General features: G+C 35.2%; 1 protein-coding gene across 2 annotated transcripts in view; it reads right to left on the minus strand.

The window, feature by feature from the left end:
* Nucleotides 1–10493: 10493 nt before the first annotated feature.
* Nucleotides 10494–12222, minus strand: part of TRIM33 (tripartite motif containing 33) — a 120958-nt gene continuing 119229 nt past the window's right edge. Inside the window, exons 19-20 of one of the 2 annotated variants that reach the window (XM_036272036.1) lie at nt 10815–10865; nt 10494–10735 (exon numbers count right to left, since the gene is read on the minus strand). In XM_036272036.1, coding sequence (XP_036127929.1) covers nt 10523–10735; nt 10815–10865 — 264 coding nt within the window. In that variant the 3' untranslated portion in view covers nt 10494–10522. The remainder of the gene's footprint in view (nt 10736–10814; nt 10866–12222) is intronic. The other variant, XM_036272038.1, reaches the window with a different exon arrangement.

Here is a 12222-nt window from a genome sequence, read left to right on the forward strand (position 1 = left end):
TTTGTTTTTTGGAGATCTATCCTGGAGAATGTTCCATGAGCACTTCAGAAGAATGTATATTCTGCTAAATCTTTTCTGCTAAGTGTCTTGCAGATGTCCGTTAGATCAGTTGGTTTATAGTATTGCTCATCTTGTTTTGGTGATCTTCTAGTTCTATTACTAAAAATGAAATATTGAAGTCTCCCAAATGTTACTGTTGTATTACCTATTTCTCATGTATTTTACTGTATGTTTAGAAATGTTAAATCTCCCTGATGTCAACTGACACCTTTATCATTATAAAAGTCCCCATATCACTTTGAAAGTCTAGTCCCTCTTAAAATATAGCCACTCCAGCTTTCTTGTGGGTGCTGTTTGCTGAACATCTTATTCCCTATTACTTTTTTTTTTTTTTTTATCCTCACCCGAGGACATTTTTCCATTTTTTGTTTAGGTAGAGTAGGAAGGGGAGAGAGGAACAGAGAGAGAGAGAAACATCGACGTGAAGGGACACATCGAGTGGCTGCCACCCGCACAACTGACCAGAGCCGGGGACAAACTGCAACCGAGGTACGTGCCCTTAGCGGGAACCGAACCCGGGTCTCTCGGGACCGCAGGCCGACGCTCTAACCGCTGAGCCAAACCGGCCAGGGCGTTCCCTATTACTTTCCATCTATTTTTATCTTTGAATCTAATGTGTATCTCCTGTAGACAGTATATAGTTGAATCAGGTCTTTTTATCCAGTCTGACACTCTTTGCCATTTGACTAGATTTTGTAATCCATTCTTTAATGTTGTTATTAATTTGTTGGATCAATACCTGCAATTTTATTTTGCTGTCTTGTGTCTTTTTCATTCCATTATTTCTCCTTTAATGCTTTCTTTTGCTTTAAGCGAATATTTTCCAAAGTAGTATTTTAATTTTTATAATGAATTTTTGCTGTTTTTTTGGGATGTTGTGTTTGCTTTTTCAGTTGCTCTAGGCTTTACCAGATACAGCAGAATCAGCTACAGATTTATACTAGGCTAATTCCATATAGGAACAGTACTCATGTAGCTCTATTCCCATTTCTTCCTTTCCGTGATGTTATTTTTATAAACTTTCATTAATGTTATAAATGCAACAATATTATAATTATTACTGTACTAACTATAGTAACTTCCTTAGGCTAATACAACTTTGCTTCTACCCAACTCCATAAAATATTAGAAATAAAATATATATTGCATTTCTGTATGGGCTGACCAATATACATAATTTTATACAGTTGCTTTTAAAAACAAGAGGGAAATATGTACTTATGCTACCTTATATAATTACATAATTACCTTTGCTGGTTTGGATTCAAATGACTACATAGTGTCACTAGTTTTCAGCCTGAACTCCTATGTTTGGTATCTGATAAAGTCTTTTTTTTTTTTTTAATCCTCACCCGAGGACATTTTTCCTTTTTTTTTTTTGTTCAGGTAGAGTGGGAGGGAGAGAGAGGAACAGAGAGAGAGAAACATCGATGTGAAGGGACACATCGAGTGGTCGCCACCCGCACAACCGACCAGGGCCAGGGACAAACTTCAACCGAGGTACGTGCCCTTAGCGGGAACCGAACCCGGGTCTCTCAGGACCGCAGGCCGACGCTCTAACCGCTGAGCCAAACTGGCCAGGGCTCTGATAAAGTCTTTATTTCACCTTCATTTTTTAAAAGACAGCATTGCTGGACAATTCTTAATTGACATATTTTTCTTTTGAGCATTTTAAACATGTGAGCTACAGCCTTCTGGTCTCCACTGTTACTGTTGAGAAGTCAACTGTTAATCTTATTCCTCAGAAAGTAAGAAGTTGTTTTTCTCTTGCAGCTTTCAAGATATTCTTTGTCTTTTACTTTCACCATTTTTTTACTGTAATGTGTGAGGATCTGTTTTATTTATTTTTTTTATCAGACTTGAAGTTCAGTGAAGTTCCTGAGATTGGGTTTAAGAAGTATTTCCTTAAGAATTTACATTTGTTTCTGCTAAGTGCCTGGAATCACTTGTAACCTGAAACCACTTTAAAAGTCTTAATTTTTCTGACCACGTAGATAGTAAGAGTCTGGTTCCAAACCTGTTTTAAGTGTCAGCTTGTGGATGCAAATTCTCAAGGGAGCCTCCCCCCACCTTCTTTCCATCCAGTTCTTTCTCTCCTCTCTGAGGTATGGTATTCCGGTTCATTCTCTGAGTGTACTATATTTTGAGGTCCCAGGTTTTGGAAGAGTATCTCACTCTGACTTCACACTCACATTGGCCCTATGCCTTGTCTCTTTTTAAAGCTTAGCCCACTCCATCTATAGGACAACAAGGACTGACAGCAACCATCTTTTAACACTTCTCTGAATTCATACTTTTTATTCCACACCACCCCCGCTAACCCTTATTTTGAACATTTTTAAGTCTCCAAAAAATTGAAATACAATAAAAACCCATCTACCTTTCACTAAGATTCACCCCAGTTGTTATTCTGCTGCATTTGCATTATCTCACATACTTTATATACACACACACACACAACTTTGCCTAACCATCTGAAAGTAATAAAATTACACTTCATCCCTAGATATTTCAGCATGTATCTAAGAAAAAAAAAACATTCTCCTCTATAAGCACAAGTTCATTATCATACCCAAGAAAATGAAATATTCTATAAGAGTTCATATGCCATTTCCACAGATGTCCGTCCCTAAAGTGTCTTTAATGGCTGGGTTTATTTAAATCAAGATCAGCCCTGGCCGGTTTGGCTCAGTGGTTAGAGCGTTGGCCTGCAGTCCTGAGAGACATGGGTTCGGTTCCCGCTAAGGGCGTGTACCTCAGCTGCAGTTTGTCCCCGGCCCTGGTTGGGTCGTGTGGGTGGCAGCCACTCGATGTGTCCTTTTCACGTCGATGTTTCTCTCTCTCTCTCCCTCCCTCCCACTCTATCTGAACAAAAAATGGAAAAAATGCCCTCGAGTGAGGATAAAAAAATAAAGATAAAATCCAAGTCCATGTATTGCGTGTGGTTTGATCTAGAATAGTCTCCCCATGTTTTTATACAAGTTACTTTAAGAATCCACACCAGGTATATTTGTGAATGTCCTAATTCATTCCACTTTTGTCTAATTATTCCATATAATTAGATTCAGGTCAAATATTTTTGGGAAAATGCTACAGATGATCGGATGGAGCGTTGAGTATCTTCCTTGCTAGCTCAGCAATACATTAAAACAACCATTTTTTAAACGAATCTAAATCCAGCATTTCAGATGTTTTGTGCCATCAGGAGAGTTCTTCAAGGTATTGTATTGCCTTTCCAGATCATCAACAGCAACATCTTTATGAAAGAATAGTGGCATATTTACCACTACCTGAGGCCAGGGAGTATGAGAAAGAGAAGCTTGGGAGAAAACCATGCATTTTTCATTTTTTATAATTCCCTAAAAATCTAGAACTTATTCTGAGTGTTTGTTGGAGTCTAGAAATCTAAAGATCAATTAAATTAGCAAAGGACAAACAAATATTTAAATATCTTAAATATTTAAAGAGTTGAGGATAGATTTTAAAGTCTTGGGGTCCTATATTGAAATCTTTCATCTCATCAATAAAAAGGGAAAAATTACATTCCCAACCTGTCATTTTCATGGCAATAGTAGGAAGAGGAAATAGGAAAAAGGAAACTGTTGAGAACTGTGGGGTAACCCTGTACTATAAATGATTTTGTGTCCACATTAATTCCATGAGCTGGATATGACTATCCTCATTTCACAAATAATCAAAGTGAAACTCAGAAAGTTCATACAGGTACGTGGTTCACACCAGTCTGCCCAATGGTCAAAACCTATGTCTTTTCCACTACACAAAATGCATCTAGAAAGATAAATTTGGAAGTTTCATTCTGATGTTTTACTGGGTTACTCATGGCCATAACTTATGTATAACCTAAAGAAAACTAACCCAAGTCAAATTTCTTGGGTGGGGATTGGGGGTAGTCTACACTCATGTAACCGCACTGTATTCTTACTGCTGTTCAAAATGGAACAGCTGCCCTGGCCAGTGTGGCTCAGTTGGTTGAGCATCGTCCCATATGCCAAAAGGTTGCTGGTTTGATTCCCAGTCAGGGCACATATCCAGGTTGTAGGTTTGATCCCCATTCGGGGTGTATACAGAGGCAACCGATCGATTCAATCTTTCTCTTTTTTTTTTTCCTCTCTCTCTCCCTCTCAAATCAACAGAAACATATTTTAAAGAAACAAAATGTAAAAGCTCTTACCAAGGTCATTTATGGCTTCTATATTGCTAAATTCAATGGCCACTTCATTTTTACTTCATCTCTTGTCTAAAACTTGGTATCACTGATATCTCACACCACTTCATGAAACCTTCTTGTCTTCCATTATAGCTCTTCAGCTCTCCTCTATGACTAATGCACAATCTTCTGTGAAGTCTTTTTGTTGTTGTACTCCTTCATTGTTTCTTCTGCTATCCGAAGTATTGTACTCTTCTCATTCTATAAATATCCTAGGCAGTGTCATACTCTGACATTGTTTCAGTTCCCAACTATTGTGCTGGTGGTTCACCTCTAACAGTTCTTTCCTGAAGGCCTAACATGCGCTAGGTAGTGATGAATAAAAGACATGATTCCTGCCCTGGCTGGTGTGGCTCAGTTGGTTGAATGTCACTCTGTACACTGAAAGGTTGCAGGTTTGATTCCCAGTCCGGGCACATGCATGGGTTACACAGTTCAATCCCAGGTCGGGGGCATGCACGAGGAAGCCTATAGATGTTTACTCTCACATTGATGTTTCTCTCTCCTCCCTCTCCCTTCCTCTTTCCTAAAAGCAATAAAAACATTTTTTAAAATCTTTGAAAAAAAATAAAGACATGATTCCTGAGGATCTTACATGCTCCATCTGCAGCCGAGATTTCATGAGCACCAGAACCATGAACATCTGCACTTTTATCCTCCATAGGTACCTTAAACTCCACCTATCCCCAAAATGAACTCACTCCCTTCCATTCATAATCTATTCCTTTCTTTATTATTTTAATAAGTGTCATACAAAATATTCCCTGGGCAGTCCCATGGCCTCAACTATTGGTCTATTTTACTTCTAAATCTCTCTAAAATTTGACTGCTATTTTCTATCTCCACTGCCAGGTGCTAGTTTAGGTCTCACCTGGATTATTCAGTTTACAATGGCTTCTGCACTTCCGATATTGTCTATAGCCCATTCTTCGGTTAAAATGATCTTTTGAAAGGGAAACTGTGATTATGTAAACTCTCCGAGTCCCATTCTGCTTAAAATTCTTCAGGGGCTCCTCAATGCCCTCAGTGTAAACCTCAAACCCCTTAATATGATTTTTAAGAAACTCTGCATGAAAAGGACCTTCCTCAGTTCTCCACCTTGGTGTTTTCCTACTCCAACTTAACCTCTATTCCAGCCAAACTGAACTCAGGTCCTGAAATGCAAACACATTCTCTTTCATTTTCAGGCTTCTGCATATTTTAGTCTCTTTTCACTCTCTCTTTGCCTAGCCTGCTGTTTCATCTTTTATGAGTGAAAGACATCACGTCCGGGGCCAACAAGGTGTGGGGTCAGATCCTTTCCTGTGTGTTCCTACTATATTCTGAGTTAATCCCTCACCGGCACCCACCGTTCTCATGAACAGTCTAAAACACTTGTGAAGGCAGACTGTATTTTACCTTGTTCACTACTATATCTCCAGTGCCTGCACACAGTATAAATATTTTTAATGAATTTAAATGATTAAGTCTCACCTCAATGAGGAAGAAAAAAAGAAATTCATTTGAAAACTTTTTCAATTTTCTAATTTAATAGAAATAACCAAAACAATGTGGTTTTCAAACAAGGCTTTAAACTAATCTAATACAACTTCTACAACACATTCCAGAGCATTATAACAAGAAATATTTACAGGCAGCTAATGTATTAAATAACCATGAAAAGAAAATCTTGCTTTTATTACACACCAGCAAAAAACACAGGAACGGAACATTTAGAAACTGCAACCTTGTTTTAAAAAATTAAATATGATTATTTAGAGAATACAATACCACAGAAACAGCACTTTTTCTTTAAGAATCATATTGAAGGGTAGTTAACTATGTGCAAAAGTAACAGTTGTGGTGGTGGTAGCAGTAGTAGCAGTAAAAATCATGAGGGAACGAGACCAGTTGAAATACTGGAAACAAGGAACCAGTAAGGCTGTGAAGGCTGTAAATTTAACCCTTTCGTGTGTCGGTATTTCTACACAGAAAATTAACAGGCTCTCAGATTGCAAATCTTTTTTTATAGGCTTATATACATCTTCCACTGTGAATTAAAACATAGAATGCCTACATTTTTCAGACCAGGAGCAGACATGCATTTCGTTCTTAAGACTGAAATTTAGGCCACACTTGGAAGGGAATACTGCAGTGGCACTTAGAAAATCACTCGTGTGCCTTCCCACATACAAATTTGGTGAATTTAAAAGAATAGCGTTTTTAATTTAAAAGATCACTTGCTAGAAAAGGGCCAAATTTAATTTTGTACATTTCATAGTTTGATTATGACAAGTATATTCAAATGGACTTATTTTTGAAGATAATTTTGTGTCTCCAATATAATAAAAATATATATATATAAGACCACAAAGGCAAACACAAGGAACTAAGACTGAAGAAATGCTATACATGCATTTTGACCAAGTAAAAGAAACCATTATATCCCAGAGTACATGTTGAAATGTCTATGTAAACTGAGGCATATAAATTTTTTTCTTAAAAAAGTACCTTCAATTTTTTTTACTCAAACACTTATTTTTAAAAAAATATGCAACTTTCCCCAATTTTTAAAATAAAATGCCACAATATATTGTCATTAGCTCCAGCATACATTTAATTTTCTTAATTTTTAAAAGATAGACTGGGTGATATGCATACAAACTTTCCTAAAAAAAATCACCATCCAGGAGAGGATTATGACGTGCTTAGGCAACAGACTGAAAGCAGTGTTATTGCTTTATCAAGGAGGAGATGACTGTGAGAGTAATAAAAGAAAATACCTAGGTCCAGTACATGATCACACTGAGATACATGCTGAAAACCTTGGATCACATTCAGCAGATTATTAATACAGATAGTATGAATTAAGAACTTGAATGTTTCAATTAGGAGAGTTGGGGTACGTAATTTTATAAAACTATTCACTGATCTAACACTGATTATGCAAATAAGCAGTGCTAACAATAAGTGAGATTTTCATATTTCATGTGTTATATGTGAGTGGGAGTAGGTAAAGAACTTAAAAGGTAAAGGGAGACACAGCATTTACTCCCATTTTGAGTACTAAGAGACTGTTTAATAACAGAAGGTAGGCCACAATCCAAGGGCATGGTCAGAAAACCTAAATCTATTAACTTATTAACACTTATTACTAATAATTATATGGCAGGATACCTGCTGAGGTAATTGATAAATCTACAATTTGCACACTATAAACCTTTTGCTTCTATTTAAAAACATTATTTCTTTGGATTAACAAAAAAACTTTATAAACTGTTACAACAAAAAATGAGAATTAACTGACTTTAAATTTTATTTAAAATTCCCTTATAGAAGAAATAAAAGTCAGAAAATACCTCGTTGATTCCAAAAGGATAATTTCAACAATGAATCCAATGCCTGATCATTTCTCTGTGGTTTTATTTGACATTTCTATATAGAACATGACCTACAATCTAACCATTTGAAACGCTCACATGCTTCACCTTGCAAAGCATTTCTTTCAGTGAATCAGCTCAGCTCAGAGTTAAAATACACAATTTAGGCCAGTGGAACACACTAAGGAACACTTTGTTCTTGGTGTTCTCATAGGAAATGGAAACTGAAATGTTGCAAAAACTTTGCAAGCTTTTAAGGAAACATTAACATCTCCAAACCTAAAATACTGCCTTTTAACGAAGAATACAAATATGAGAATATCAAAACAAACAGGAACTGATATTCAGTTTGCCTTTTTAAAACATAATAGGAAAACATGTAAGATTTCTGAATATCAATTTAAGTTTTTATACTTTTGAACAGTTATATTAGTGTTCAAAGATCAGCTCAGAAAACAGTGATCAATAAGCAAGAAAAAAGCTTTAAATGGAATCTAAAGTGAACACCTTCATTTAATGGTGATTTATTGATAGGTATTAATTAATGGTAAGTCCTCAGCAGTGTGAATTATCTTCTATTAACAGTAATGGAGCCTAATAAATGTTGACAACAAAGTGGCTTTTTAAGAACCAATCTTAAAATAAAACAGGGAAAAAACCCATCTAACACGGAAATGTCTTTAAGAGAAAACATTATCTTTTAAGGCCCCAAATATTGAGAAATACTTACTTAAAATTTTGTTTGTTCCGCCATTGGTAGAAACTACATGTGACTTACTAATAATCGCGAAGGAGACGAGCAAGTATAAAATAGACAAAATGAAACTATACTGCTACTCATCACTTTACAAAAATGTGCCATTAGGTTAGTCTCCTGATAATGAAATCACAAATATTGTAAGAAAAAGGAAAATGAGCATAGATAAAAGCATTTTTAAACAATTTTCTCCCTCTTATAAGAAAACTCTTCTTAGGAATTTGAAACTTGAGTAAAATGATAAACTAGTTTGGAATATGTTTTTAACTTACAACAAAACTGAAAGAGAAGCTGAAAGGAAGCTAGAGAATAAAGTAAGTCAATAGCAATAACAAGATCAACACTGTTTGAATAAACCATCAGAAGACTTGAATCATTCATGCTTACCCCCACCACTTGTTAAGAAAATAAAAACCCAAAGGAGTTTGCATAATAATTTCTTTAGAGAACTTTATTTGATTCAATACGCACTAAAAAATATTTACCTCTTAGACAATTATGTCAAATAATTTTTTTTCTGAGTAATCTGTCTGAACTGCTTAAACTGGATTTTTTAAAAGGCAAATAAATGATTTGCCACAATCTGCTGACATCTGAAAAATATCTAATGGAGAGTCTTCTATTTTGGTCACTTTATATTCTAATGTGTCCATACAAAAGTAGGACTAAAATTTTTAATTCAACAAAAGAGAAGCCTGTACACAGTCTACATCTTGGATGTGAGCATCACAAATGAAGAGAAGAAAAATGAAACAGAGCCAAGGTGGTTTATCTGCCTCGGGTGCTGAAATCAGGGTGTAAAGGTGGGTTTACTCCAGTAACCATTCAAGTGGGGATTGGCTTGTTTTCAGGATTTACTTACAGGTCTCTTCTATGTCCTTCAGGCCCCCCAGTCCATGCAATGTCCCACTTGGTGGACAGATGAGTAATCTAACCCCACCGGGTTTAGTTCAATATTTTGATATTTTAATAATAAGCTGCTTCTGAAGATTTTCTGAGAATTCTGTTCTCTATTAAAATAAGATAAACCTCAAAATATGAATGTGAACATTAGAAATAGACAGCATATATTACAAATCCATTCTTGATAGGAACATTAGTAAGAATACACATTAGCTTAAAAAACAGGCTCAGCAAATGTTGCTGATCTGCCAGGAGTTTTAGTTCACTATTTACAAATAAGACAAAGTGAAATACAGAAAATTTTACACATTTGGTAGTTGACAGATTACTGTTTGCCAATAGTGGTCTATCAGAAAACTGATATGAAGGAAGACTGGATAAGCGCCAGTTGTCACCTTCTCAATCTAATTTAAATACACAGAAAACTAGGTTAATTTTGAAACAAACATTCTGCCTTTCATGGTAATAACTGTATGATCCAATGATTTGGTTGACAGGTGCAATTCTGTGGAACTGTTTTCTGGAAATGATTACTATAGTGATATGATCTGCTATGGCAGTTACCGTATTTATTTAAGAAGACCGTTAAAGTTTATTAAATGATGATCAATGGTTATGTTTCTTAGACTCCAAGTATGAACAAAAAAATAAAACTACTGTGGAGTTCTTTAAACCAAAGCCCAACAGCATCAAAATGAGAAAAAATGTATGGGTATGATTCAGTGCACATTTGCACTGACATCAAAAATGGAATCTGAACTTTAACTAGAAAACAAGCCAGTGTGTGTATGTGTGGAGGGGGAGACATCAAAATTGTTTAATAGCTGTGCGCTGTGGTCCACAGAGACGATATATCAAGCGACACGACCCATAAGTATTTACTTGTACACCCAGTATCCTGCACCAATCAATCATTACCACATAATCATCAACATCTGCCAATTCTAACAGTCAGAATTCTTCTCTTTAGTAACAGAAATCTCAGAGTATCTCACTTTTGCTTTTTATTTTTACTTTAATGGTGCAAACAGAGTTCTCTCCCCCTTTCTTAACCAGAATGTGTTTTCTGTCCATTGCTTCAATCTAACACTGTGTAAAAGCTATCAGCTTCTTCAAGGAGGTGCCCACTCTCGGCAGAATATTCCAACAACACTTAAATAAAAGTGTATTCTCTTTTCTCTTTTTGTTAAACAATTGGTTTAAGTTCATGTCATTTTACTTTATATGTATTGGTCTGTCATCTGACTTTAGGCGTTTTCTGCGGGGCTGTATAAAGTCTTCATCAGAGTCCTCAGTTACCTCACCATCATCCTCTTCCTGCTCAAACTCTGGCAAAGGTGCGAAGGTCCTGTCTGAGTAGATCTCTGTGAGTTTATCTTCAAAGTACAATGCAACTGCTTTCCCTGCCTGAGCTACTTCTGAATCAGCCTGCAAGCAAAAGATAGGAATATTCACCTATTGGTAATGCATATTCCTTCACCAAGTTTGCATGGTCTGAAAAGCTTACCTTCAAATTAATCTCTTGTGTTTCTGCATAAACTTGAACAACTCTCATCATCTAAAAAGGATACCAGAGTCAAAAAAAAAAAGGGAAATTATAATCCTTTCTAAAGTTATAAAACTGCATAGGATTGGCGACAAAAGCCATACTGGCGGGGGGGATGAGGGGGGCAGATTATAAGTGCTATGACCAGATTAGATTATAAGTGCTTTCTAAAATTCTGCAAAACATGGAACCACTTTCTTTACAAAATTATATTACTAAAGCTACTGTGAAACTTCACATAACTGTCTCAATTCTGAATTACTGAGTAAGATCAATATGAATAGAAATTGATCTGAATACATCAATTTATTTAAGAGAAATATTATCTGTGAAATAAATACTGTAAGAAATGTTGCTTTTAAAAATCTGCTAAACTTTTAACAAATAACTTAATCAGAACTCCATCTGAATGTATGGCAATCTGTTAATCATAAATTATGTAACTATTACTAAAGCAGATAAAATGGACCTTCTTCCTGGCAAATGTTAGCTAGAGTTCATGAAAACATATTTATTTAAAATAATCTAGGTAGATTAGAAAATAATATAAAAACTTGGGACTATACTAATTTAACTTTGAGTGAAGTTTTACTCTGTTCTCTGTGGCATTTTGTTACTAAGGTGACTATACTTTTCACCTAATAAGAACTTCTAAAAAATTTTTACAAAGTCACCTAGATGCTTCCAGAGGCAGCTAGGAGTACATTTTAAAATCAATGGTTCAACGTGATTTATTTTAGTAATAGTCATATGGCACCCAAATTTCATCAGCAATAAAGATGAGATTTTAGTATTAAAGTAATCTTTTTAAAGATTTTGTGAATTCTCATCCAATTCTATTTTCTTTTCCTGTAGTAATGAAATATTTCCTTAACAATAGGAGACTTGATTTTTCCCAAAGATAACCAAAATTAATTCCTTAAGGGAGGTATATATATCACATTTCTTTTCAAGATATAAATAATAAATCCTTATTCTAATAAAAATATACAACCAAAGTTAATAAAGTCACATTGCTGAGATCCAAAAACTCAACATTATATGCTCTGGGCTACTACTATTCAAAATGAGCCACTAGAGATTAGTTTGAGATTTTAGGTTTCTACATTTATGTGGTCAATAACAAAATGAAAGGTTAATGTTACAAATGCCTTTCCTAAATGTACCCAAAATGTAGGCTTTTATAACCATTTTCCACAAAATATACTTAACTATAGGCTACTTTCTATACTTATTTCAATCCTCAACTTGTTCAGGAAGAGATATTTAATAATATTCCTGATTTATTATATTTAAGTATATACTTCATATTATACAGAGTAAACTTTCTTCTTTGGAGCTGTAAATGAAAATTTTACTTTTGACAGAA

This window comes from Molossus molossus, unplaced genomic scaffold (genome assembly GCF_014108415.1).
Source record: "Molossus molossus isolate mMolMol1 unplaced genomic scaffold, mMolMol1.p scaffold_m16_p_20, whole genome shotgun sequence".
Classification (NCBI taxonomy): Eukaryota; Metazoa; Chordata; class Mammalia; order Chiroptera; family Molossidae; genus Molossus; species Molossus molossus.